Source organism: Perca flavescens, chromosome 20, assembly GCF_004354835.1.
Source record: "Perca flavescens isolate YP-PL-M2 chromosome 20, PFLA_1.0, whole genome shotgun sequence".
Lineage (NCBI taxonomy): Eukaryota > Metazoa > Chordata > Actinopteri > Perciformes > Percidae > Perca > Perca flavescens.
In genome coordinates, this window is record NC_041350.1 from 14798895 (window position 1) to 14826790 (window position 27896).

Below are 27896 nucleotides of genomic sequence, written 5' to 3' on the forward strand. Positions count from 1 at the left end.
AATATCTAAAACCTCGACTACAGATTGGATATATAACACCCACAGTTGACCAATCGGGCTGCGTTTTTCATGGGCGTGCGAACATGGAGCGAATAGCAAGCCTCAGACATCCCAAGAGCCCGCCCACAGATAATACGTTTCTGTGAGGCAGAAAGCAGGATGCCGTCTTCGCCTGGCCACTAATGGGCCACTGTCCTAACTGCTGAGTTGGGCAAATCAAGTACATAGTAACATTTTCACAATGGCGACAACAGCATTAAGATCTGTACTAAAGGCAAAGGTAGGATTTAAAAAGTTTGTGACAGCTTTAAAACTCTTCACAGTTGCAAATGTCGCAGGACGGTTTGACAGCTGATCATTGTTTACGAAGTGCAGTGTGTAATGTGCTGCAGGATTTAGGCCTGGGTTGTTCACACACTTGATTTATATTCACAGATGGGATTAATTTAACTTCTTTCTTCTACTTCAGGATTTTCTATGTGACTGTAGGCTTTTTGACAATGCGCCACCTTTATGAGCTGATTTCTAATATAAGCATTAAGTGTCTGGAAACAGCTGGTTTTGTGTATTTAATGTTTTACAAATTAGGTAAACTAAACTTACAATTTTAGTTTTTGGATAGATGGATAACAATTATAGCTTTTGATGATTTCAGACTCCCTGCTGTGTTTCTTTCTCAGGTCCCATTCAAAGTTGGCCGCATGTGCTACTCTTCTTCAGTGGTGAGTTTAGAACAGTGTGCACTTAATTGTCAGACTGCCATTACACTTTACAGCAAGTGTCATGCATGGACGATTAAACTGCTGACTGAAGGCAGATGTGACGAAACCTCTCTTCTCACAGCCCACCACCAAGCTGTTCATTGATGGGAAGTTTGTTGAATCCAAAACGTCAGAATGGCTGGATATTCACAATCCAGTAAGTATATAATCTGGCCTGGATCGAGAAACTGCACTTTACTTTGCAACATCCACGTATGTAGTTGGGTTAGGATTATCCTGCTATAGCTGGAGGGTTTCATGATGCTACACTTTGGTTTGGTAGCTCTGACAGGTTTTAAAGTTGCAAAGTCTATGGATTGTTTAACCTGTTGCATGTTACATAATGTTTACTGCATGTATGTGCCTGTTGATACAAACTGGTTTCAGTCGTTGAACATCCAACATTAACTTGTAGTAAAATTGCTAATGTAGAATGTGTATTTGGCTTAACTATCTATATAAGCAGATTCATACCCAGTATCTCTTGCCAAATATTTACACATCCAAATTAAAAACAGTGTAAAACACATAAAATAACTAATTGTCAATGAGAAATATTACTTAAACCTCAGCTACACTTGGACAACAAGTCAAAACCTAACAATCCTAAATGTTTAAGGATTAAATGTGGAATTTGTATCTGATGAACTCTGACCTGCAGATTTATGAAAGCATTCATATCTCGGTTAAACATCTGCCAGGATTTACCTGTTACCTAACATTTAGTGAACTCAAATGGCCACTACTGATTGAAAGAAAGTAATCTTTAGAGTATTAATGTCAATTTTCTTTCCCTCCTTAACAGTCTACCAACGAGGTGATCGCCCGTGTACCCAAAGCCACCCAGGAGGAGATGTTGGCTGCTGTGGACTCGTGCTCCAGAGCCTTTCACTCCTGGTCTAAGACCTCCATCTTGACTCGGCAGCAGGTCTTTCTGCGCTATCAGCAGCTTATCAAGGACAACATCGTAAGTCAAAGGGTCATGAAAGTATAAGGTGCAACTGAAAAGAAGAGTTTACTGTTTAGCACTGTTCAACTTGAATTCATTAAGTTAAACCACTACATCTTTTTCAAATCAGTTAGCAGAATTAGTTCAGAGGCTGCGGTTTATCTTTGATACTGAAACTTCAGATTATACTCCATTTAAAGCAAAGGACTGACACGTGGGTCGTCTTGTGTTTCAGAAAGAACTTGCCAAGGCCATCACAGTGGAACAGGGCAAGACCCTTGCAGATGCAGAGGGGGATGTGTTCAGAGGGTTGCGTAAGTTTATCTTACTTAAACAAATGCGCACACGCAACTTTACAAAGGGCAACAAATGGGTAACGTTTGCATGTTATGCAGGCTTTCACTTTGTGGTTGCAGGAATAGTTAATGAGTTATACTTAACCAGAACAAAGGGCGGTCTTCATTAACCCTTTAAATGGTTCTCACTAATTATTGCTGTTCTTTTTTTACCTTTCCACTATATTTTGGAAAGGTATACACTATTTTTGAGTCTGTACACCCCTATACATTGAAGGAGAAGCCTAATTGCTCTCTTTTTGGAGAAATTTCACTCTGCAAACATTGACTTGGCTTCCACACAAAGTCAACACACTCAATAGTTGTCTCAGTAAAGCAGATCACACTCACTCACTCACACTCTCTCTTTCTCTCTCTCTCTCTCTCACACTCACTCACTCACTCACTCTCACACACACACACACACACACACACACACACGGCTTGTCTGTAACCATTCACTTCCAAAAAAAATATAATCATTTAGATTGGCTGATCATAAGTATAACATACATAAACAATTATTTCATAGCTTGACACATCTGCAAAAAAGAAAAAAATAACGTATGTGTTGCTATGTCTTTACAGAGGTTGTGGAACACGCCTGCAGCATCACCTCTCTGATGCTCGGTGAAACCCTGCCCTCCATCACCAAGGACATGGACACCTACACCTACCGCCTGCCCATTGGGGTGTGCGCCGGCATCGCACCCTTCAACTTCCCTGCCATGATCCCTTTGTGGATGTTCCCCATGGGCATGGTGTGCGGCAACACCTACTTGCTGAAGCCTTCAGAGCGGGTGCCAGCCTGCGCAATGCTGCTAGCCAGGATGCTGCAGGATGCCGGTGCTCCAGACGGGACGCTCAACATCATCCACGGCCAACACGCTGGTAAGACTCGGCCTCTGTTAACCTATAGCCGGTCATTGTCAAAACATATTGCTTTGTGTCTGAACCTTATCTGTAGTGTAGATACAACACAGTATATATGATGAAACTGTATTATTCAGGGCAGATAAAAAAAGATGACCTAGCTTACTAAGGCTGTGTCTGAAATTCCATACTAACATGCTATTTAGTAGGCTAAAAGAGTATATGAGATTTTTTAGAATGTCTGAAACATTAGTTAGAAAACCAATTGTTGAATTTTCTTTTGTCATATTCTTTGTAATGCAGATACTTTGAGACAGTATTTGAAAGCTCAGTGGATATTAATTACTGTGATTAATTAAAAATGATTTATTAAAGGATATCTGAGATAATACCGTTTCTATAACTGTCTTTCTGCAACAGCTGTGAATTTCATCTGTGACCATCCGGCTATCAAGGCCATCAGCTTTGTTGGCTCAAATCAAGCTGGGGAGTACATTTACGAGAGGGGCTCTAAACATGGCAAGAGGGTCCAGTCGAACATGGTGAGCATTCAACACAGGTGTAGATGTCCAGAAGGTGGCAGCATTGGCCAACAGATTCTTGTTGTGTTTTTGATCCTCCCCAATGCTAGCAGAACAGATGAGTGAAGGTGCAAAACGGATATTTGAATTTGTTTATTTTGCACAATAAAATCAAGACCACAGTAACACAATAAAATTAAATAATAAAGATTGGTGAGATTAAGAAAAGCCCTAGGGCCTTATAGAAGGAATCTCACCTAAGGAAGAGAGGAATAATATAGATAATGAACAATTACAAGTGTCCTAAACAAAAAACAACACATTGAACAGAAGTAAGCACTGAATTGAAAAAAGAAAATAAAAGCATAAGGTTAGCTACATAAACATCAAAGGCATAAAATAAATTACAATATAGATACTGTTGCTGAAGAGCCACAATTATAAATGTTCTATTTATTTAGGCTAGTGTCCATCAATCCTCTCTGTTATATTGACTAAAATGTGGAACAAATGCTATATGAAATGTGTAGGTTGTTTGTATACAATTTCCTGATTTTATGTTCTCACTTGTGACTAACCAGCTGCTGCAATATGGAGATCAAACAGCAGAAGGTTAACCACTTCTCTTGTACTATAGGGAGCCAAGAACCATGGTGTGGTGATGCCTGATGCCAACAAGGAGAACACACTGAACCAGCTTGTGGGTGCAGCGTTCGGGGCAGCAGGACAGCGCTGCATGGCTCTGTCCGCAGCCATCCTGGTGGGCGAGGCACGGAGCTGGCTGCCGGAGCTGGTCGAGCGCTCCAAGGCTCTGCGCGTGAACGCAGGTACCGCGCCCTGTCAGCCCGCCCTTCACCTCTGTCTCTCCCTAGCCTATTCCCCAGAGGGCCTTTGGTTTAGTCATCCAGTGGCCACCCACGCCGCCCTAACCGCACCTCTCGCCTTTTGCCCTGTTGTAACTTCACATTGGAGTCAGCTGGAAGAGAGGGCTCGTTGAGTCAGCCCGGCTGCAAATTTGTGGCCAAATCTGCGGCTCAGACCGAAATAGCGGTTCAGAGCATCAAATCCTTTAAGAAAGGAAGTTGATGTGGAGTAAAATAGAGAATGATTATCCCTGTTTACAGTGATATGGACTCTTATTATTGTAGAATTCAGGAAACCCGTAAGTATCCATTTTTGAGGGAGTGCCTCAGGGTGCCCCTCGTCCTGGTTTTTGCGTGTTTGTGGCAAAAGATGTATTTGAAAGGCAGTTCCCGTAATGTGCTCGCATCATGCGAGTGCCATAGTATGTAACCTTTTATAGCTGGTTGTTTTTGGGGCCCTGCTAGGAGACCAGCCTGGTGCAGACGTGGGCCCTCTGATCTCTCCGCAGGCCAAGGAAAGAGTCTGCAGTCTGATCCAGAGTGGTGTGGATGAGGGCGCTACCGTGCTCCTGGATGGCCGAAACATCAAGGTCAAGGGTTACGAGAAAGGCAACTTTGTGGGTCCCACCATCATCAGCAATGTCACAGTAAGTGGGTTTAATGTCTTTATGTGCACATATGTATTTGTATGCGAGTACCATTAAGAACCACTCTAAAACTAAACTGCCTGTCAAAATGTTCACTTTTATGCCTGCCCAGCCTGAGATGAAGTGCTACACTGAAGAGATCTTCGGGCCTGTGTTGGTTGTTCTCGAGGCAGACACTCTGGATGATGCCATCAATTTGGTCAACAGGAACCTCTATGGCAACGGTACAGCTATCTTCACCACAAATGGCGCCACTGCACGCAAATACACTCACGAGGTGGACGTGGGCCAGGTGAGTGGCTGCAGCCTCCAAATGTGTTCCTCTGTTTTGGGAGAAAGGAGACATTCACATCCCTCTGTCATGTCTATACAGCATCTCAAGTAGGGAGCACATCACATTTCTGTTTGAAAACCTTCACACACATTACAAAAAAAACTATTATTTTCCATGTCAAGTATAGCCATGTTTGCCCCTAACCAAATATACACACATTCGGTAACCCCCTTCCCTCCACTTGCCCACCAGTCAAGACTACAAATAGCTACAGCAAATACGTGTCCATTAAAAGATTACAGGGGGGCATAGAAACATATTTCCGAGTAGTTTTCGATGAGGAACATCTTAAATTAAACTCAAAAGGGATTCCTAGGGTCCCGTTCAATGTTTTAGCGTAAATATGGCCAGCCTTTACCCTGTTTGTTTGCCTGTGGAGCCTTAGTTATGCCTTCTGTTTGCTGTTCACATGTCGGGGAATGCTGTGCAGGCCATGTGCTTTTCTCCTCTCCAAACCTCGATGCAACAAACATCTACTTTTTTTTTTTTTCTTTTCCTCCCTGCACATTCGCCAAAAGGCCTTAAGTGTGTCCAAACCTATTCCCGCTGTTTCAAACATTGTAACCCATGCCATGTCCATATTGCCTTCATAACAAAATGTTTTATTTAGGTTTTCTTCCCTTTCATAAGAACATGTTGTGCTTTCAAAACTGCAAATATAAGCCACAGGTTTAGCTTTGTTTAGTGAGATCATGTAAAGCTTGCTTTTTAAACAGCATGGATATACCACATCTCTCATCAGCCGCATCTACCTCATCCTAGCAATTTAGGCTCACGGGGAAATTGTACAAAGCTTACACTTACGGAAATGAAAGGGAAAATACTTGTTTTCTGCAGGTTGGCGTCAATGTTCCCATCCCTGTTCCACTGCCTATGTTCTCCTTTACTGGATCAAGAGGATCCTTCCGAGGGGACATGAACTTCTACGGAAAACAAGTATGGAAAAGAAAAAAAAAAATGCATCCTATTGTTACAGGTATAAGAAATACGCAGATGTAGCGGCTTAAGTTTTTAAATGCATTTTATTTTTTCTCTACAGGGCATACAGTTCTACACACAGATCAAAACTATAACCTCACAATGGAAAGCTGAAGATGCCACCTTGAAAAGTCCTGCCGTTACCATGCCGACCATGGGACGCTAAATACTCCCAAGTGCTGCTGTTCAGTCTGATAAGCCAGAAGACCTAGAAACCCCTACCACATACAGGACACGTATGTTCAATGTGTGAACAAGTTATTAAATACTACTCTTTTTAAAGACTTTATATTAGATGTGTATTTATAGATACTCTGTAAATGTGAACCACTGCGTCCAAGATTTTATCAATGCAAAAGATCTGTACAGCTGAGGCAATATTATTGTATCAATGTCATTTCCTCAAATACAACACCAGTATATTGAAACCCTTGTGTACTTGTTGCCATGGACACTGCATTGTTTTCCACCGATCCAATGGTTGTTTAGACATCTCATATAGTATCTGGTGCATGTTTTAATATCAGCACTGTTTTTGTTTTGAAGAGACAGATCCTTTTAAATGGGTTGTGTGACAGAATTCAAACGAGTACTCACAAGCCACATATACATGCATGGTAGGATATTTATAATGAGCACAAACAAACACCCTGCATTCTACTACACACATGATTGACACTCAGTGGGGATCGTACAAAGCAGAGGCAAACAATCCAGAGTGTGATATGCGATAAGCCGGCCACACAGGTCATGTGGTGTTGTGTATATCCGGCAGGCTGTTTGGCTTCGAGAGCAACACGGGCTCAGGCGCCTGGGTTATGAAGGTCGCCGGGGAGAGCTCCTCTCTAATTCTGGAAGACAGTCGACATTATGCAACGCTAAAATGTAAATCACACGTAGGCACTCGTGTTCTCACAGCCAATGCCTTTTCGGCTAAACATGGAATGTGGCACCAATAAATCTGCACAGGCTTCAAAATTGCAAGGATGAGGTAGAACTTTAATTCTCGTCTCCTTTAGTGTCTTACCCGGCAGCATCGCTGTCAATAAGGCTCTTCTTCTCAGAGGAGGCAAACAAAGCCAGATGTTGGCTGGCTTTCCTATCAGGAAAATACAGAGCGGCAGTTAAATACAGAACCTCATAGTGAAAATCCATGTTTTAGCAGACTGGTGGCTAAAACAGGCCTGCAGCCTGTTTTGGTAAGGGGGTTATTCTGGGTCAACACAATGCACATGGACCTGGATACTGCTAACTGAGTTGCCAAAAGTTCTGATTTATTATGCTGGTATAGGTGCCAGACCACTGTTAACATGAATATACACCTCTTGCCTGCCATACATTCAGATCCCCTGCACACTCCGTTCTGAAAATCATGTTACCAGCTGCTGCTCTCTAACCACAAGCGTTCAAAGAACAAAATAAACTGCAAGTGCACGTGAAGAGGGGCCAACGGGCTGAAAGCAAATCGACGTGACCAGATGTTTGTTTCCAAGCACACGACTCTGTGGCTGAGCCTATTTTTACTATTGTGCCCAGACTCATTCTTTTTAAGCAGCTGGATGGAAAAGAAAATTGGTTGAAGCCTAACTGATGTTTTATGGTATCCTCTTCTGCTGAGAAAATGGCTGTTTAAAACATTAAAAAGAGGGAGGAATCACCAGAAGTTCAGCCTGACCTACTACTTGGTGTCACTGCATTTTGTTCTTCAATTGATCCACAAGTTCCAGTCCATTTTCAGGGGATTACAAGTGAATTGTAGAGTACTATTTAGGAGCCATAAACAAGCACATATTTTGTTAAGACAAACCTGATACACTTATTTGGAGGTTTTATTACCTTTCCCTATGTCCATTCATTTTAGCAAAGAGAAGCCTGAGCACTTGTTCCTTCTGCTCCCAAGTGAGATCTGAGATTTCAACTTTGCTGTCTGGTTGATGAGTCCTTAAAAACAGGTGGAGGAAATAAAAATTAATGTTATTGTACATATTTAATGTACAGTGTCTGCTGTATACAAGGTATTAAAAATATCAAAAAGACTTTCACAGGTAAATGGACATGAAAGGAAATGGACCTACCACCTTGCAGCCGCCTCCATGTCTGAATAGACAGAGTTGGTACTGTGGGGGCCTTTATGAAAGGTGCGGATGGGTGGGAACTTTAGTTTTCCGGCTGTGGCTTCTCTCACTCTACAGCGATAAGCCTGTAGTGCCTCCTTTTTGTATTGCAACCTGCTGGCCATGATCTCCTGCTTCACCTGAGCCAGTGCCTCATGGAAGAACCGCTCCAGATCTGTGCGCTGCTCTACAATGGTGCTTGCTAGCCGTTTGATGTGCCCCAATTCGCTCTCCCGCATAGAAAGCACTTTCTGCAGCTTCTCCAACTCTACCTGGCTGGCCTGGATGCTGACCAGGGTCTTCTCCTTCTCCTTCTTTTCCTCTCTCTCAGCCTCCTCAGATTTTAGCTCCAGGGTCTGCTCCAGGGAAGCAACCTTGGCCCTCAGTTTAGATAGCTCCTTTTTTTGGGCCTCCAACTGAGCTGCGTTTTTCTTTACCATCAACTCAAACGTGTTCTGGGTAAGTAGACAGAAGAGCAATGTAGTAAAATAAATGACACTGAGCTAGCTTTGGAAAAATCCTTTTCATTTTCATGCCAATATAGAGCTGGAACAGATAATGGTTTGTGTGCTAGCCTGTGCTGCTGATTTAGTGGCCAAAGCTTCAACATGGTGGATTTACTTCCGTCATTTACTGTCATCATCAGAGGTAAGATTAATGTGCCCACTATTTATTTGCCTGAACGAATCATTGCCAGAAACCTGCGAAGGAGAAGCCACTGAATTTGAACCCATACACCAGTGGAAACTCACCACAACCACTGACCACTGAGAGGCTGGGTAGTATTCAGGAGGTGGAGGGGTAGGAGTAGGACCACAAGCAAAATACACAGGGTCAGCACAAGTAAACAACACAAGGGAAAAACCACCTGAAATATATTCTGCACAGGTCTGACAGGTCAAGTGGTTCATAACTTAAATGATTGAAAATTACTTTATGGAGATGAATGGGTCTCTTTCCAAGGACTGCTGCTGCCTAATAGTAACGCTGTTGTTTGCTGTCCTATGGCTTAAACATACCTTGTCCAGTTCCAGGGAGGCATTCTCCTTAGCCATTGAATTTGTCAATATCTGCAGGTCCTCTGCCTCCTTTATGTGATATTTCAGTGCTTCATTGAGACGGACGTTCTCCTTGAACACAGATCGCGAGGCATCGTCCAGCTGCCTAAATAATTTACAGGACAAACAAAAAAGCCTCCGACAAATGAATCTTTATTTCATGCCACACATTTGTACAAAGATTTTAGATTTATTTTAACCTGCATGTTCCAAGTAGAAAAAAATAAATGCTTTATGAAATATTTTGAGACTTTATCAGTCATGGTGGTAATGTGAGGATATTGGGTTCTGATCTTGTAAAGGATATCACACATTTTTGTTTTTTGGTTCCTACACATAAAATTTACTGGGTTAAGCTAGGGCTGGGCGATATGGACCAAAAGTCATATCCCGATATATTTTGGCTGAATATCGATATACGATATATATCCCGATATTTTTTTCCGCAAAGTGAGAGCAAATGTTCAGTCAAAGCCAAAATCAAATATGACATGTCACAAGTAGTTTCATAGAAACAGTTGCAAAATCAAATAAATAATAAACCGGTTTCTTCACCTGGTTCATGATTAAATGCTCAGCTGTTCAAATAATAAAATGTAAACCTAAATACTGTATAACAGGAGTACCTTTTTTGAAATCAAAGCTCCATATTTGTGATTCGTTCCAAAGGTCAATTAAGCTTTTGATATTAATATAATCTACTTTGTTCAAAATGTAATGCCTCATGCCTGTAAGCCTAGGTTTATAGTCCCATTCTTCCACTTGATACTGCTTCCACTTAAGTAAACTAAAAGATGAACTATCAACTACAAAACAAAGAAACTAATTAATGTGTTAATACAAAGAATATTTATTATGATCGGTTCACAGATCTGAGTTCAAACGGAAACTTCACCCTTCTGAACTAAGAGTTTCTGCTTCAAGGTGAAGTTTAAAACAGACTGAAATGTCCAGGCTCATTCCTCCACTATTTATTTCTGTATGTATTTATGCGTTACATGTCATTTTAACGGGCACTGAGCTCCAGATCCTGCAGCTGCAGATGGTCTCTGCTGCCCCGCTGTAGCTTCTCTCCGTCCGCCTGCCGCCGGCAAACTTAGTGGAACTTTCCGCCGATATCGACATACAGGTCGTCCTGGACTACGTGTAAGATCCTACCGATCACCACTCTGTCTTTGGCTGGTCCGATTTGGATCAGTGGGGACCGGCGCAGCAGCGAGGCAAAGCTGTGTTTTTCCCGGGGGAAGAGACGCTGCGGCCGGCCACGGAGCTCTCAGCCTCCCGCTGCCGCCGGAGCTCAGATTGCTGGTCGAAGGCGGCATACATAATCATAAAACACATTGTCACCTGTTAAATGTTATTCATTGCTGTTTGTTCTTTTCATTTCCTCTATCGAACATAATTAAGCAGTACAAAAGTCCGGCATCTTTAGCGTTGATCTGAATGCTTCGGACCCCTGTTCCAAGATGGCGGCGGTTTTGACGTATGTTTAGAACCTCAAGGCGACATCTGTGTATATATCTATGGGAGCAAGGATCACATTTGAACTATATCGATATATGCGATATGGTCTAATTCCATATCTCATTTAAAAATATATTGATATATTTTTTATATCGATATATCGCCCAGCCCTAGGTTAAGCCAGAACCGCTTTGCGCCGGCCGTTCCACTGATTTCCTATGAGGAGAGCGGTGCCGCACAACCATGTGCTGCGCTGCGCTACCCCTGGCGTCGGGCACCGCTCAGATTTGCCACTTTGCGCTGCGCTCAATGTTAAAATTATTAATAATTTGACCTTGTTGCCGCTGACGTTTCAAAAGCGGAACCAGTGAGATAACAGCATGTCGTTACCTAGCAACAGGAAATAGCTTCCTTGCCACCATTGATGACGTTTACTTGCGCTGCGCTTTGCTCTCTGCGCCCTACCTAGCGGTGCGCAGAGAGCAAATCGCGTATCATATGTAGGCGGCTTTAGTGTACTTAAATCAATTACTGACACTAACGCCAAACCAGCAGGACCAATGTTAAAAAACATATTGAAAATAATTTGGACCTATGTTCTTCCCCACATGCATTACACTCCCCTGGTCCTGGGGCGGCTGAAGATGTGATCATTGGCTTCTGGGATGTACACTATCTGAACATAACCAACCAGTGTGGTCAAGAAAATAACATTAGTTCTAGTTTTATATATATATATATATACACACACATACACACATAAACACTTGTGTGAGTAAATTATTTTTTCTTTGCGTTCTAAGGACATCAAAGTGCAAGTTTAAAGTAAAACTATAAAATTAGATTGTAAAGGAAGAGCGGAAACACACTCACACAATGGCTTCATTGTGGGCCCTCTCCACCACCAGCGCTATCGTTCGCTCAGCTTCCCTCTCCAGGCGATCCTACGGGGAAATTTGTAAAACTCACTTAATGTTCCAGCCGGGATAATATCTTGCCTCGTCTGTCCATGAACAGAGAGCCAGGTATCCACAACTACCTAATGGTTTGGCTAATATATTGTAGGATCATTTGACTTGACCATATACTGTACCTTTTCTTTGAAGAATTTGTACTGCATTTTGTTTAGGTTTTCCCTGTGCTCCTTGTCAGCAACTTCCATGTTTTCTCTAATCTACAAAATAAAAAGGTCATAGTTATTGGTGGCATTAACAGCCTGACAAAAAGAACAATGGCTCTTCATAGGAAACAATTAAACACTATACTGTGTTTTTTTTTTCCTCACATCACTGAGCTCCTGCTCCATCTGGGCTTTACTCTTCTCAAACTGCTTAATTTTCTTCATCCCATCCTGGATCATGTTAAAGTCACTGGACTTCTTTCTGAACAGTTCCTTCATCTCATTGATTTGAACTGTGTAATCATAAACCTGTTGAAACCAAGCATGTTAGATACACACAATGAAAAACATTGTACATATTAAATGCATGCCTTAAGTATAAAAAATGCCTCAGATAATCTACTGTATATAGTAGAGATTCAGCAAAGTTCCCATGAGTGCAACTTGTTTAGGTTAAGGAAAAAGATCATACCAAAGTTCACACAGGCCATACTCTTTTGCAAACCAACTTAAGCACAGACCAGTCAGGCTAAATACCTCAAGATGCTACTGTGGAAAAGCCAGTCGGAGCAGAAATGTGACAAAATGACCAAAGTCATGAGAGACAAGCAAAACACACACCCGCAAACATGTTCATGACGACTAAATGAGAGGTTATCAACCATCTGATTACAACTTTAGCCCTAATCGTTATTCTTCACATAACTCTGTATTCTCTTCATCTACATCAATGCACCAATCGTTATGCAAGTTGGTTTGCATCATATGCAATTTTCACTGTGATCTACCAAATGGTCAACTTCGCCCAAAACAATATTCACTAGTTTCGAGTTCAAAGTGATTTTTGTTGCATGCATTTGTCTTTTCCTCATGATGTGCAGTAAATACAGTGGGACAAGTCTTAATGGAATAATTATTTGGCTGACTGACTGAATTGGTCAATGCTCAAAACATTTTGTCATGTCTCTCCTTAGACAAAGGCCAGGGCATTCATGCTTCCTGAGTGCCTTCAATGGAGTAATTTCCATTAGCTAAGTCAGTTTTCAAGATGAACTATTTTATCACCTCACAATGAGAAAAGGGCTGTGTGAACAGTCACATGTTTAGAGTCAACCACATGACAGTATTCTTTCCCCCTAACTGGACATGACAGTTCCATACGTGTCTAAAATAGGGATGTTTCAAGTTGGTCCAGACCATGCCTCTTTTTTCCTCCTCGGAAGCTTATTGGGCTCCATTTTACCAGCATGAAGTAAGAGCTGGAAGATGGAAAACAGCTGCTAGCAAAAGAAGCACAAGTTTTTTATGTACCTTTTTTGTCTAGAAAAGCCTCTTGAATTCTGTCATGTCAGTTTGATAGCTTGATCTTAACTACTAACAGCAGAGGTCAATGAGAATAAAAAGAGTCAAAATAAGTCCCTTTGGTGTATATTTTGCAACTTAAACTGGTATTTTGGAATAAGGATCTTTGTGACATGTGAGGTATGGTTAACACATCAAGAACAGCAGTGTGACTGCCTTTTCCTAAGCAAGCACTTTTAATTTTTCTGTGGCCACTGACATAGATTAAAATAGCATTAGACCATGTAACTCGGAATGTGATGGTTTGTTTTTTTGTTTCATGGTCGCTTTGTTGGGTTGTTGTTTTCTTAAATAATAAATGTCAACATAATTACACACAATACTGCTGTTAAGACACAGCGGAGCACATTTTTTACGCACATAAATCACAGCAAATGCTGTGGCGTAAAACGTTAGCTGATCTATGAACAAGCTAGCTTGAGCATGTTTGATTGGCCAAATGAAAGCTCCAGTTGCATTTATTTTCGTGTGGATGTGTTTTTAAATGAACTCACCAGTTTCTTGTGCTCTTCGTGTGCACTTGCCTCTTGGCTTTTGAGTTTTTTCTGCAGCGTATTGATCTGTTAAAATAAGTTTGTTAACAACGGCTGAGTTAATCATTCATCGCGTTCATTTACTAGCTAACAGTTACACATAACGTTACACACGTAAATATAAGTTTCTTAACGACCTTCTCCTCTTTAGCTGCATCTTGTCTCTTCAGAAAGCCAGTTATATCGATTGTGTCCTTCTCCGCGCGGTACAGTTGGTTGGTGAGCTCTTCGTTTGCGCGTGCCAACTTGCGGCAAGCCTCGCGGTACTGCACGAGCGACTGGTCGTTGACCTGTAACCTCAGCTCCCAAAGCGCAGCGTTGGCCTTGGCTTTGTCGATATCAGACTCTTTGTCCGTTTTTGACTCCTGCTTGCTTTCTTTCTTTCCTTTCCTGTAACGAAATACAAAGTGTAGTTCTAGTTTTCGTTTGAACGTAAATGCGGTAAAAAAAAAAAAAGAAGACAAACAACAAAAACAAAATAGGCTACGCACTTACCCGGCTTTCGACCTCTTTACTTTGGCGACTTTCTTCCTCGGCATCGCTGCTACTTTTACTGGATGTAATACTACAGAAAATAACCCCGTGCTACCATTATGGGGAAGAAGTTGCACGGTGATATCATAGGAATAGTTTGGCTACAGGTAACGGTACCAAGCTCCTGTGTAACCCGCTGTGAATGTTTATGTAGTGTTGTTGCCACGAAGACGCTGTAACCAAGGAAACTGTCAGATGTCTCTGCCTACCACTGTCTATGCTGCCTACCTTTGGTAACCTAAATAGTCCAGGCCTACTGTATATTTAATACACACATTCTATTCAAGCTTATTTGCTGTATGCACATTCTGGTGTTTAGTCACCTTATGACAAAGATGGCAGACAATGCACATCAACTGCTATCAGCATGACCTGTGGGCTCTTAGATGATAAATAGATAGATAGGTAGGTAGATAGAATGAACACTTCAATAATCCCAAGTGACAAAGCCGTGACACAATGAATCATGCATCATACAACAATATGGGCACACAAAGAGGTAGGCCTACATAAAGACATAAATAACTAAGATCTTAACTACAAACTCAACTAACTTGAAAAACTATACTATATAGGCCTACTAATGATTTTGCCTGGTAAGTGCAAGTCTATACTGTGTATTGTCTTGTATCAACATAATATAGTTGCTTTACTTGCATAGTTGGGCATTGAGTAATTATTCAATGAGAGTTATACAGGTATGTAATACACAAGGGTGTGACAGAAAATCAACAGTAAGATGGTAATGATAATTAATAATAGTAATAAAAATAAACATTTTAAATATAAATAACATACTGCACATAGATGTTATTGTATCACCAATGTTTTGACCATAGTTTATAAAATAAAATGTACATCTATAATTTCAGCAGATATTTTGACATGTTTTATTAAGAAAAAAAAGGTTCCCTGGTCATGCCTCCATTTTGACATGTTTTATTAAGAAAAGCAGGTTCCCTGGTCATGCCTCCATCGACACCGACCCTCACCCAGCGCCTTGGAGCAGCTGCTCAGGATGTGTTCTAATGTTCCTATTTTGGAACAACGGGGGCATTCAGGTTTTTCTATTTTGCCCCATGTGCACAGGTTGGATGGACTTGGGAGGACATCATAGACCCCCTGAAAAAATTTGATCCTCTGGGGGTTCCACTTCCAGATGTCCTTCCAGATGACACTTCGCTCCATCCCCTGCTCCCACTTCATCTAGGCGCCTTGCTGCCGCATGGCCACTGCTCTGCTAGTTCGCTCTTCCTCGACTGAAGCTCGCACCTCTTCCTGTACCAGCCTCTGCCTCTCCTTTCCGCTGGCAGAGTCATATCGGGTTGCTGTTAAGCTCCCAAGTCTGGCTCTGCCTTGCGCCACTGTTTCAAGGATGGCCTTGTGTTTCAGCCGAGTCTCTGCTTGGTGGACTGCCTCGGCGGCCCTCCACTTCCTCCCTTTCCTCACAACAATCCCTTCGCCGGACACTTTGGCATCTCTGGATCCAGAGTACTGCAGGTGTTCCCGTGCCCATGCAACAAAGAACTCCTCCCTGACTGAGCTAAAAGGTAGCCTGAACTTGTTGGTGTTCCCATGTAGCCCAATGTTACTTAGGCTACGCTGCAGACCCAGCCATCTGCGTAGATAGGTGCTCACCTTTTGCTCAAAACCTTCCACCACAGTCATGGGGACCTCATAGATAAGCAAAGGCCACAGGATTCTTGGGAGGATTCCGTGCTGGTAAACCCAAGCCTTGAATCTTCCAGGGAGCCCTGACTTATCCACTGTTCTCAACCATCCCTCCAGGTCAGCACCGGTTGCCTTGATGGAGTCTCTGTCGTTCAGGCTGCAGTTGAAGACCTTTCCAAGGCTCTTCACTGGTCTCTCTGTGACTGACAGGATCTGGTGTTCTCCCAGCCTGAAGAGGAATCTGTCTGTAACCTTCCCCTTCTTTAGAACCAAAGACCTTGACTTTGCAGGTTTGAAGCTCATACGTGCCCATGCTGTGAGTCTCTCCAACACCTGGAGGATCCACCTGGCTCCTGGTACCACCGTTGTTGTCACTGTGAGGTCGTCCATGAAGGCTCTTATGGGAGGTTGCCTTACTCCAGACTTGCTGAGGGGGCCTCTGCACTCGGTTTCAGCTGCCTTGACAAGCATGTTCATTGCCAGTACGAAGAGGGTCACTGAGATGGTACAGCCAGTGATTATCCCCACCTCAAGCTGGTGCCAATCAGATGTTCGCTGACCAGTGGATACTCTCAAGCTGAACGTGCTGTAATAGTCCAGGATGAGATCTTTCACCTTCTGCGGTACATGGTGTTTCTCCAGTGCGACCTTCACCAGCATGTGGGGTATTGATTCATAGGCGTTGGTAAGATCCAGCCATAATATTATATTAACATAGGCTCTGTAATATCCCAGTGTCCCAATAAGTTGAGTTTATCACAAATAATAAGCCAACAATAATACATTAATACATATTTTTATATGGTTTAGTCTGTAAAATATCAGAAAACATTGAAAATTGCTCCTCACAATTACCCAGGACAAGGTAATGTCCAATCAAGAGTCCCAAACCCAATGATATTACATTTCTTTGTCAAGTACAATGATATGGACCATGGACGAACCACAAATCCTTAAGTTAAGTTTGAGAAATGGAACTAGCAAATGTTTAACATTTTGTCATCCATTAACACTTAACCAATCATTAAGATGGTTGGCAATTCATTTTCTGTCAGTTGGCTAAATGATTACCTCAAAACCATTCACTGTGAGAGATTGTAAGATACAGATGTCTGTTCTGCTCAACAGCCTCTGGACTGACACACTCTTCGTAACTTCTCTTGTAATTACAGTCTTCTCACCCTGGGCTCTATCAAACAGGATCTGTTTGCACATGATCTCCTCCCACACAATGACATGAAATATAGTACATTTGGCTCCTGTCAGCAGTATTGTCCAGGTTGTCCTGAAAAGAACTCGCTGCCATCCCCACAGGTTTTTTTTCTGGAGTTATGGGAAAACCACTGAAATCAACGTAAATGCATTTGGCTTACATCTTCGAAGAAGCTCTTCCAACAAAAACAATGTAAAGTTAGCGCAGGCCATGTAATGAAAGCACAACATTCTCTCCATTATCTTTTTCAGCTTTCTGCAGGTCCCTGAGAGTGCCCAGTGGAGATTATTCATCAAACAAAAAAGTAAATATCGCAAAAGTGTTGGGTGTAGCTACTGTAAACTGAATCATATAGGGTCACTCGCTGCTCTGGCATCATCAACAGAGTTTGAAGACTAAATTTAAAGGTAATTACTATGACAGTGAGGAGAGAAAAACTGAAATAACCCTGAGCTTTTCAAAGCTGTCATTATCATTGGAATTGTAATGACAAGGTTTGGGTCTCTTCAATTGACTTCTTGGGGTAGGACACCCACAAACATGGCATTCCTGAGGGTAACATTGCAGCATATTAATGATATATTGTACAGTGTAGATTACAAAGCTGGGGTCTCTTCTCATGCTTTATGGTTTCAGTTAACTTGAAACAAAATACCAAAATGTCCTTTAAAACATTGTTTGTAATGTGCTGTGTCATGCTGTAGAGGGTCACTTTACATACAGATGATACAGTAGCAGTGCACATTTAGATGACAGCCGAACATGATTTGGCAACATATAGATTTTCATTTAGATTTGTTAAGTTTATTGTAGCTTATTTCTAGACTGTCAAAATGTCTAAAATGTCTGTTGTAAAATGACATTTTACTCAAAGGGGAGTTCCTATTGCATCATAATGGTAATGTTATTATATAGTAGGTGTGTGTTTAAAACTAAAACATGCTGTGAGTCATGCACCAAATGGCCTGAGGTGGATTGCAGCTGTCCAAATTAATTGCTACATTAACCACAAGATGTGTCTGATTGTCAACAGCAAGAAACAATTATTTCAAAATGAAAACACTCCAGACAAAACATGGCTTCTTTAATATTTCTAATAGGACATTTTTATTTATACTATTTACATATGTATATCCAAGGTTTATTAGTCACATTATCACACTGTTAACATGCAACCAAGACATCTATGGGCACATGGCAGTGAGAGGTCCTGCACATGTATGCTTTGATAGGGGCGAACGACCATTCTGGTGAGCCACAGGATTGAAAAAAGTAGCCACAGTATTTAGAAAAAAGGAAGGAGGAAAGAAAGTCCAATATTTTTAGTCCAAATTACAGTGTTGGAACAGTGCTTTGCACAGTTGAGTGTCCTGGGAGTGGAATGGCATGATGGGTGAACACTGGTGCCAAGCCCCGCCCTCCCCACATTGTCCTCTCTGTGGACTTCCTGCACTCTCTTGTGCCCAACTGCAGGACTTCTGCCCTCCCCTTACCCTCCTGACTGGGCTACCGACTGCTTGGTTTCTGCCTCAGTCGCCTGCTGCCTGAGGTGAAACAGTCTTGTATAGGCACATGTTAGGTCAGGGCTGGGGCAGGGGCAGTTCCCCAGGGATGCATTAGACTACCGGTGTCTCCTGTTTCAGATGTCTGTCCTCTTTCTGTTGATACAAAGTGGGTGAAAAATATCACAGCACGGTACAAATCTCAGTTCATGTAAGGTATCTGAGTTGCTGTGCCTCTGTGCTTCACTGCTGTGGGATATCCTTGATGATTCTGCATCCTGCACTAAAAAGCCATGGAACTCTGAACATTACATGAGAAAGCAATATCTGATACACTACAGCATGGCTTATGATGCCGTGCCAACTCACCCACCTAAAGTGGAGAAACAGCCACTCATGCTTTTCATGCATTCTCTCGTGAAACGTGCCTTGCTGCCCAAATATTTTTCCCTTGGAAAGCCTGTGGTTAACACAAGGATGAGTGGGAGTGAGATGATTGCTAACATTCTTTAAACTTTTATGCCAGCTGGAGTGCAGGTCACATTTGCATTTTTGTAAGGTTGTTGAAAGGGCTGCAGCAGATTGTATATGGTGATTATTGTAGAATCATGAAGAGGAGGTTGAGAGGATTTTTTTTTTTAAATACAATAAATTCATTCCAGCTACTGAACATGATTTAGTAAATGTAGTAGTGCCTAATAAAACAAAGTCAGAATACATTCGACCTACAATATATAAAAGTCACATTTTCAGTCTGAAATAGGAGTTTCTTTGTTTAATTTATTGTATATAACAAACAAAGCCCCAATTTATTTAAAATAAAAACAAAATGAGCAGTACTTACAAGGTTAATTCCAAAAATGAGTGCAAAGATTAGAAACTTAATATTTAAATAACAACCTTTTAAAAGTATACAGTAATTAATTTCTCTTCAGATGTGCCTTTATAACTGCCAAAAAGAAACATCACTGTTAATTTAGGCAGTAGCCAGATTTGAGCACTTGTGAAGTTGTGAATGTCAAAAGAGTTGCAGGGTAAAGAAATTTCTGAGGCAAGTTACTATGTAAGTCTTAAATGTGCCCATAAAAAGTATTTTAAGACCATCTCTTTTTTTTTCTGTGAGCCATTCATTTTGACATTTTTATAAATCCCTTTCTCCTTTCCTCCAGTAAAGATGAGGAGGGGGAAAACATAGCCAAAAATAATCCTTAAAAAAAAAAAAAATGGAAATGCTGTTGGTAGGCAGGTAGTCGGTCTCCAGCTCAACTCACAGGAGGGGGGAGTGGTGGGGACTCCTGATGGAGTTGGGATGGACCGCCACAGGATTGGTGGATGGCTGCACTCGTTGTGGCCCAATGCCAATCCCTTATGTCTTTATATACTGTAACGGATGACCGGACAGTCCTGAGTGTGCATCGCATCCACTCTGCCTCTCTCCATCTCCACTGCTCTCTCTCTCTCTCTCTCTCTCTCTCTCTCTCTCTCTGCAGGGCCCCTGTCAATCTTTGACTCCAGCATCCACCAAAGCTTCTTCACCTCAGCTCTCCTTTTTTTACTCCTGTCTCTTCTCCCCGGCTATGAAAACCATGACTATGCCGAGCCTCCTCCTCACTTTATGCGTGTGGCTTCTGGCTGAGAGCCTCATTACGGAGGCGACTTACTACCGGCACCACCGCTACGTCCCCCACTTCTACCGCTACCGGGAGCACTCTGCCAACGCGGAAAACCTCCTCCCTGAGGTCTCCAACCCGGAGCCTGAAGTCCCGCAGCCTGGCGTGCCGACCTACCCCGAGATCCCCGAGGTGTTCCACCCGGCACCGGAAGTCATCCACCCCATACCAGAGGCTTTCCACCCGGTGCCCGAAGTCGTGCATCCTGCACCTGAGCCTTACCACCTACCTGAGGTTTACCAGCCGGTGCCTGAAGCCTCCTCCCCTGTCAACACGAGCCGGGTTTTTTACGGGATCATGTTTGACGCTGGGAGCACAGGCAGCAGGATCCACATCTATAAGTTCATCCAGAAAGACCCTGGTAAGTGCACTAGGCTACTTTCTTTCTCTCTAGCTCTAAACCAATACTAGGTATTTACACATGCTGCCCACTCTGTCTGCTTGCTGTTAGGTCATTCACTGTGTGGTGTAAGGACAGCATGCACCGGCAGAGTGCATGGGTAATAGCCTACAGCTTCTAAAAGTAGCTGAAGTAGACTTTTAATCTGCCTGTCTGACTCAACTGTGTAGGAAGCAGACCTGTAAAACGGAATCAGGATATAGGTGAAGTGCTACAGTCTAAATATCATGAGTTGTAAATAAAAAAATTACATTTACTTGAGTTTCTGTTTTATCCCAGAAATATAACTGCACACTGGTTTATGATGTGTTCACTGACACTGACTTCTTTTTTTTTAGTTGAGCTGCCAGTTCTGGACCATGAAATATACCATGCAGTAAAGCCTGGACTGTCTGCTTATAAGGACAACCCAGAGGAGGTATGTATGCACGTTTACACCATCACTTATTATTATTAATAATTATCAGGTATATTAGGGAGTTGTTTACTGTCTGCAAACCACTGGGATTTTCTTTGGGTTGGGTTCATGTGATGTAAACACTGTGTAATTACAAAAATGCCTCCTGCTCATGCTGTCACTACTGCCCACTCCTGTCTGCTGTATCTATCTACCTTTGATTTATGATGTTTTTCAAGACTTTGACCACTGAAGTAATTTCTTAGCTTGATTATGAAACATCTCTTCTTCTGGAGATTATGCTGCCTATAACTGATTGCCATCTCTTCCTCAGGGTGGCAACACCATCCGACAGTTGCTGAAGATTGCCAAGAAGACAGTGCCAGAGGAGGACTGGAAGAGGACCCCGGTGGTCCTGAAGGCCACAGCAGGTCTTCGTCTGCTGCCTGAAGACAAGGCCAACGCTCTTTTGAAGGAGGTGAGGCACATTTTTTCTCTCTGCCCTCAGACAGTTTGGCACAAACACCACTCGTCCCGCCAAGGAGCGGGATGAGAAACCACTAAGTGCTTACAAGTGTCACTGAAAAAAAGGCAGCATGTCTGCCCATTTGTTAGCTATCATGTTGCAAAAAAACAGCTGTTGTGGGGTTGTGTGGAGTAACCATATTTGTCATTTAAAGTATTAAATCCAGGCTACTGTTCCAGCCATGCTTGTGGTTGAGTTATTTGTCACTCTAAAACATACGCAAAACCTGAATATATATCCTGACAATAGCAGAATATATGGGTGTAGTACATTATCGTTGTATTGTTTGAACACATATCCAGTACATAATTGTAATGAAATGGTGATAAATCTATTCCACAGGTGCGAGAGGTATTTGATGAGTCCCCTTTCTTTGTGCCAAACAACAGTGTTTCAATCATGAATGGAGCAAAAGAAGGTAGGCTATCTTCCAGTGCTGTGTAACCAATTTGTACTATATATAGTATACAAAACACAAGATTTTTATTTGTTTTATTTTTGACAGATATTGCCTGACCAGGTGCTTTAATTGCCTCATTCATCAAACAATGCTGCGCTCATTTTTTTTTTTACAAGAGGTCTATTACTACCTCACTAAGACAAATAAATAAGGCAGTGTGAGTTGTTGCCCCACGCCCAATAATTTAGTGTGATCCTCCACATCACTCATTAAGCCACCCTCACTATGTTATGTTTCATCATGCCGTGTGTGCCATTCATTATCCTCACTTTTATGAGTGCAATAACAACATCTGAGACAATTGAAATTACCTGGGCTGGTCTGCAATCCTGCATGTTAGTTACACCGACTCTGCTATTTTAATATCAGCATAATGAAGTAGAACTGAACTAAAAGTCATCTTCAGTTCTACATTCATTCTTTGTGCTTTAACACGTTCAAATGTGAAAACGTAGCATAGGTCAGTTGTAATCACTTCTCAGGCTTTTACTAATGCAGACATTTTCACCCATGTGCTGTTTCAGGAGTCCTCGCCTGGGTCACAGTGAACTTCCTTACAGGTAAGACATTGCTTGTGTTTTGCTATGGTGGTGTTAGTGGTCAGGAGGCTCATATCTGAGGCTCCAGTGTACACAGAAGCCAAGCAGGGAAAGACTCTTGTCTCCTGTCTGAGGTTATGAGCTTGAATCACTAGCCTCAAACAGGTTGCAAAAACAAGCAATATTTCCTCACGTTTTTCACACAGCTATGGTTCCATGAAATGTATTTTAAACAACAACCTTAAGCTTCAAATCAAAAAGGTATTTTCCCTCTTGGTGGGGGGAAAGACATGCTTTGTAAGCATGCATCATTCTGACAGTAGTGTTTTTAAAAGAAAGACATTCTAACTGAAACTGGTAAACCACACAATTACACAGTATGCTCTGTTTGTTGCACTGATGATGGATAGCACCTTATCCTGTTTAACTTTGAGCTTATTTTCCATAGGTCACTTGTACTCCAACACAAGGAAGACTGTGGGTATCCTGGATTTGGGTGGAGGATCTACACAGATCACATTCCTTCCCAGGTCAAAGGTAAATTAAATATTTTTTTTGTGGTAAACAAGTGTTTAAACAGGTCCTACCATGAATACACTACTAAACATGTGTTGTTTATCCAACAGAGAACGATTGACTCTGCTCACCCCAGTTACATTGCTAAGTTCAACCTCTTTGACCAGACGTATCAACTCTACACACACAGGTAAATAACAGACAGAGAAGATGCTTTATTGTTTATTGATTACATTTTGCCCATGAAAACTCACATATCAGTATTCTGTAGAGTAAAACACACATATCGATCTAAAAACATACCATAATTCTATGTCACCATCACATAGCTACCTTGGAAATGGACTGTATGCGGCTCGATTGGCAACTCTTGGAGCACTAGGAGCTGATGGTAGGGTATCTTGTACCTTTTTATCACCTCTCTACAGTATTTGCACTCTGTCATTCTTTCATAAATGCATTCACTGGAACATGACAATCTGTTCTTGTTTTTGTTTTCCCAGGTCTAGATTGGAAAGTCTTCACTAGTTCCTGCCTCCCAAAAAAGTTCAGAGAAGATGTGACTTTTGGAGGAATCACCTACAAAGTTAGCGGAATTCCAGACGGTAAGATGAAAGCACCCTGAGGTTTTGATTGCCTTCCCAGTGCCTTGGATGCAGCAATCCGTGCATTCCTTTCTCAACTCTGGAAAACAATAGAGTACAGTACAATACAGTCTCTCATGAGAACATTTATCCGCAAAAGTTTCTGTAACCTTGGCGCCAAACGCATGTTTTGTCATCCTCTCTTTTTCTGTCTTCCCTCTTGAACAATTATACTGCAGTCAACCATGTATTTAAACAAAACGAAAACTGTCAGTTAACTTCACAAATAAGGCAGTCACTCCCATACCACAGTCAAGTAGCCAAAAGATGCTGGGCTTGTCCCTGAGTTGTTATTTTTTGTGTGTAACGAGCGGCTTGATCTGGACCGCTCACAATTATGTGGTAAAAATAGACAGCCCAACAGGGCCGCACTAACTGCTGCTCTTGTCAGCACATGGTTTTGCCGGCACAACTGATCCAACCATACCCATGGGGCTGTGTGAAACTTGTCCTTCTGGGGCTTCCCTTGCATATTATCTGGTGAGCCCCCAGCTTCAACCCCTTCTAACCTCAAACTGACAATTGCATTCCAACCATTGCTGCCTCCAAGCACCTTTACCTCATTGTTTACTCCACCATTTTCAATATTAGTTAACTACTTGTCAAAACTACTCTTTCTTCAGGCTATGCAGGATATAAGCTGTGCTACTATGAGGTTATGAAGGTCATCAAAGGAGTAGTGGAGCAGCCTTATGAAGTGAAGGGCAGCAGTGTCTTTTACGCCTTCTCCTACTACTTCGACAGAGCTGTGGAGTCCGGCCTCATTGGTGAGTGGGCACAGACACAAGAGTCACCTTCCAGTGCCATTATCTTTTATGCTGATTATCATCTTTTGCACAAAATAGGTATTCAAATTGAATGTTTGTTTTTTTCTGCACAGATGGCAGTCGAGGTGGTGCACTTGAAGTCAGGGATTTTAAGAAGAGAGCAAAGGAAGGTAAGAGTTACATGTTATCTTCTCTAGGATGTGTTTGAGACCAACAATCTTACAAGTTATATATATCAGTCCTCTAACCACTAAAACTTCATGCAACACAGTCTAAACAGAAAAAAGCACTGAAACTTGTTTGTGCTCAAACACTTGGTACAATTGCTCCAAATTGGCACAGCTTATCCTGTCAAAAAAGAATTTATTACAACAGTAAAATGTAACCGATTATTTGCTAAAATGTGTTTTGGACATTGATTATAAGACCAATGTAGTTTATTATAGAGTAAATACATGTTAACATACATGTTAACATCACTATAAAATGTTATCAGCTCAAGTGTGTGACACTTGCAGTGCCCCTGTAAAACCAGATTTATAGCAAGTAGGAATGAGTTGATGTGTTATGTAAGGCTGTTTGTGTTGTGAGAACACTGTCACAAGTCTGGCTCAGGCTGGGCTGGCAGCTGAGCTGAAGATGTCTGTCTGGCCCAGGCAGGAGGGCACCTGACAGCCACACACCACCTGGGGGCTGACACATACTGAAACACAAACTGTGTACAAGGCTGTTTAACACTGCCACCCACCCGCAGCCTTGTGCTGACCCTCAGCCGTTCTTGCACCTCCCTGTTTATTCAGCCAAACAAAACAGAAAGGTCATCTTTTAATCATGTAGCACAGGGGTTAGAAAAGATGTTTTTTTTTTGTTGCTAAAACATGGAACGTGACTCCATTATATGATGCAACAAGGTGTCTCCGTCAAATGCTTTTTTTGTCAGTGTTATGTGAAACCTGTGTTAATGTCATGTCTGTAACGTGTGGCTTTTTGTGTTTGCAGTGTGCAACAAAATGACCAAGTACCGTGCTATCAGCCCCTTCCTCTGCATGGATATGACATATATCACTTGTCTGCTAAAGGAGGGTTTTGGCTTCAAGGACAGCACTGTGCTGCAGGTAAGCAAATCAGGACAGGTTACTGTGGAGAGTGAGAGTCAAAGAGATACAAAATATGAAAAGCTACATGACAAAACCTTCTTATTCACACACAAACAAAATTTTACAAGACTTAAACCTTTTATTTTTCAAAACAATGACAGTAAGATGTGTTTGTTTCTTTGTGGTGTTAATGATCCTGTCACTCTGTTTAACAGCTAGCCAAGAAAGTGAACAACGTGGAGACAAGCTGGGCCCTGGGGGCAACCTTTGACTTCTTCAGAAACCTCAACATCCACTAAGGACAGCTCGCTGTCACTGCAGCCGGCACTGAGAGGGACAGTCTGTCACTGTGGGGCTTCCCGTCCTCTGTCCATCCTCGATCAGCCCGTCCCCTCACAGACACACCTGGTCCCACCATGCTTTCTCACCCACTACACCCCTCCTCTTTTCCTCAACCTCAGCACCCGGCGAACACTCCGAGAACTGTTGAAAGAAATAAATCACTATATTTTTATAAGGCCAGCTATTTCTACTGTATGTTGAGCTCATAACTTGTGGGCTGACTTTATTTTTGTAAAACGTTTACATTTTTGATTCCTCATGGGTGTCTGATCTGAAATGCCTTTCTCACCTACCTGTTAAGTGTGTAGAGGGTAGTTTAGAAGCAATACAACCAGTCATGGTATTTGGTGGTTACTGTAGTCCTGGTGTGCACTGTACAGTACAGTGGAATATATTTAGAGACTAGTTGCTGGAAGTGCAACCATAATTGTCTTAAATGCTTGTAAATCAATCTTCTTTTCATTCTAGCAGTACATACTTTTAGAGAACCCTAATTAATTTGCCCCTATCATTGGAAAAAGAGCTGTTGACAACCATATAGCTCTTTTTCTTCAACTTTGCACATAACACTTTAATTGCAGATATTGTAGCTAAGATGTGATCAGTTGCTTTGATGTTGACTAAAGAGTTGTACATATTCACCATGACTGAGGGGGCAAAGAGAGCGCTGAGAGAGAGAGAGAAAGAGATGCCCCTCACAGGATGTGTTGTATAGCGGTTACATGTGAGGTTAATGTCTGTAGTTTTAAAGTCCAGCCATTATTTTTGTTTTGTCTGAAGTGGAAAAGACTTTATCAACCATAGCTAAATTGCAGGGGCCCTAGGTCTGAACTCTATTTTAGACTAGAAATAGAAAGACCTCTCATCAAGTGAGAGCATCCAACAACGTAATTTACAGCCATTAGATACAGCAAAAATTTAAACAGAAATTATGAAACCTGACTCCTCCATTTGTTGCTGTGCCTCAAAAAGATTGGCAATATTGAATTCTGTTTTTGAATTAATTTTTCTTGTGAACTGTACAAATATTTAAATAACTTTATCTAATGTAGAGTATTTTAATTATCCTCATCCAATATTAACTCTTGAACTTTCTGTGTAACTGCTCTTTAAATCATGCCTTTGCTGTCTTTTCAGTATTCAACAAGTTTAAATAACTACTGCTGTATATATATAAAATGTAAACTTTTATTAGTGAAATCTTTTGACAGGAAACTGCTTTTACATTGCAAAAACTTTATGCTGCACAGCTGCTCAGAAATGTCTGTATATTCATCAATATGAATAACCTGACTGACAATATGTAAATTGCTGTTTTTATTAAATCCAGTGAAATTAGTGTATACTACACATGTATGTTTTAATAAAACATAAAAAATGTACTTTGTGTATTTATACTTTTTTATATCCACAGTAATAAAATTCTACAGTGTGTTCTAGTACCTAGTTGCATATGTAAAAATTAATTTCATCTTTGAATTGAGCTTAAAATGCTTTAATCAAACTGTGCATACATTGGATTTATGACTACACAGTCTGTATACTGTTCCCTCCATCTGAGAATGAAGTGCTTCACATATCTTCATATCATATCTGAGAAATGTACATCTTGGATATCACTGATTGGTTATGATATGCTCGGGAGAGCTGCAATGTCATGTTCTATGTGGATTTGTTTAGCAACAAAGCACATACAAGAACAAAAA

At 41.7% G+C, this 27896-nt stretch overlaps 3 protein-coding genes and 1 pseudogene across 4 annotated transcripts; 2 read left to right on the forward strand and 2 right to left on the reverse strand.

Moving 5' to 3' along the window:
- The first annotated feature begins 66 nt into the window (after positions 1 to 66).
- Positions 67 to 6689, forward strand: aldh6a1 (aldehyde dehydrogenase 6 family, member A1). The gene is made up of 12 exons (XM_028565093.1): positions 67 to 280; positions 681 to 722; positions 844 to 918; positions 1567 to 1728; positions 1946 to 2024; positions 2634 to 2936; positions 3339 to 3460; positions 4077 to 4266; positions 4768 to 4949; positions 5062 to 5241; positions 6121 to 6219; positions 6323 to 6689. The coding sequence occupies exons 1-12, from the start codon at positions 242 to 244 to the stop codon at positions 6425 to 6427; spliced, it is 1578 nt and encodes a 525-aa protein (XP_028420894.1). The 5' UTR covers positions 67 to 241; the 3' UTR covers positions 6428 to 6689.
- Positions 6690 to 6868: 179 nt separating this feature from the next.
- Positions 6869 to 14613, reverse strand: LOC114546372 (basal body-orientation factor 1). 2 transcript variants are annotated; one of them, XM_028565095.1, is made up of 11 exons: positions 14408 to 14613; positions 14050 to 14302; positions 13874 to 13939; positions 12183 to 12326; positions 11991 to 12071; positions 11771 to 11841; positions 9395 to 9539; positions 8340 to 8830; positions 8098 to 8202; positions 7289 to 7360; positions 6869 to 7112 (listed from the first exon to the last, which is right to left on the reverse strand). In XM_028565095.1, the coding sequence occupies exons 1-11, from the start codon at positions 14449 to 14451 to the stop codon at positions 7010 to 7012; spliced, it is 1575 nt and encodes a 524-aa protein (XP_028420896.1). In that variant the 5' UTR covers positions 14452 to 14613; the 3' UTR covers positions 6869 to 7009. The 2 variants fall into 2 exon arrangements, with proteins under 2 accessions (XP_028420896.1, XP_028420895.1); XM_028565094.1 differs by having other exon boundaries at positions 8337 to 8830.
- Positions 14614 to 15388: 775 nt separating this feature from the next.
- Positions 15389 to 19243, reverse strand: LOC114547112 (uncharacterized; annotated as a pseudogene).
- On the forward strand, positions 17294 to 27510 carry entpd5a (ectonucleoside triphosphate diphosphohydrolase 5a). The gene is made up of 14 exons (XM_028566176.1): positions 17294 to 17737; positions 20323 to 20863; positions 21241 to 21320; positions 21634 to 21777; positions 22168 to 22243; positions 22810 to 22845; positions 23273 to 23361; positions 23451 to 23530; positions 23670 to 23731; positions 23844 to 23945; positions 24608 to 24751; positions 24865 to 24921; positions 25751 to 25866; positions 26064 to 27510. Exons 2-14 carry the CDS (start codon positions 20410 to 20412, stop codon positions 26145 to 26147), a joined length of 1524 nt encoding a protein of 507 aa, XP_028421977.1. The 5' UTR covers positions 17294 to 17737; positions 20323 to 20409; the 3' UTR covers positions 26148 to 27510.
- Positions 27511 to 27896: the final 386 nt, after the last annotated feature.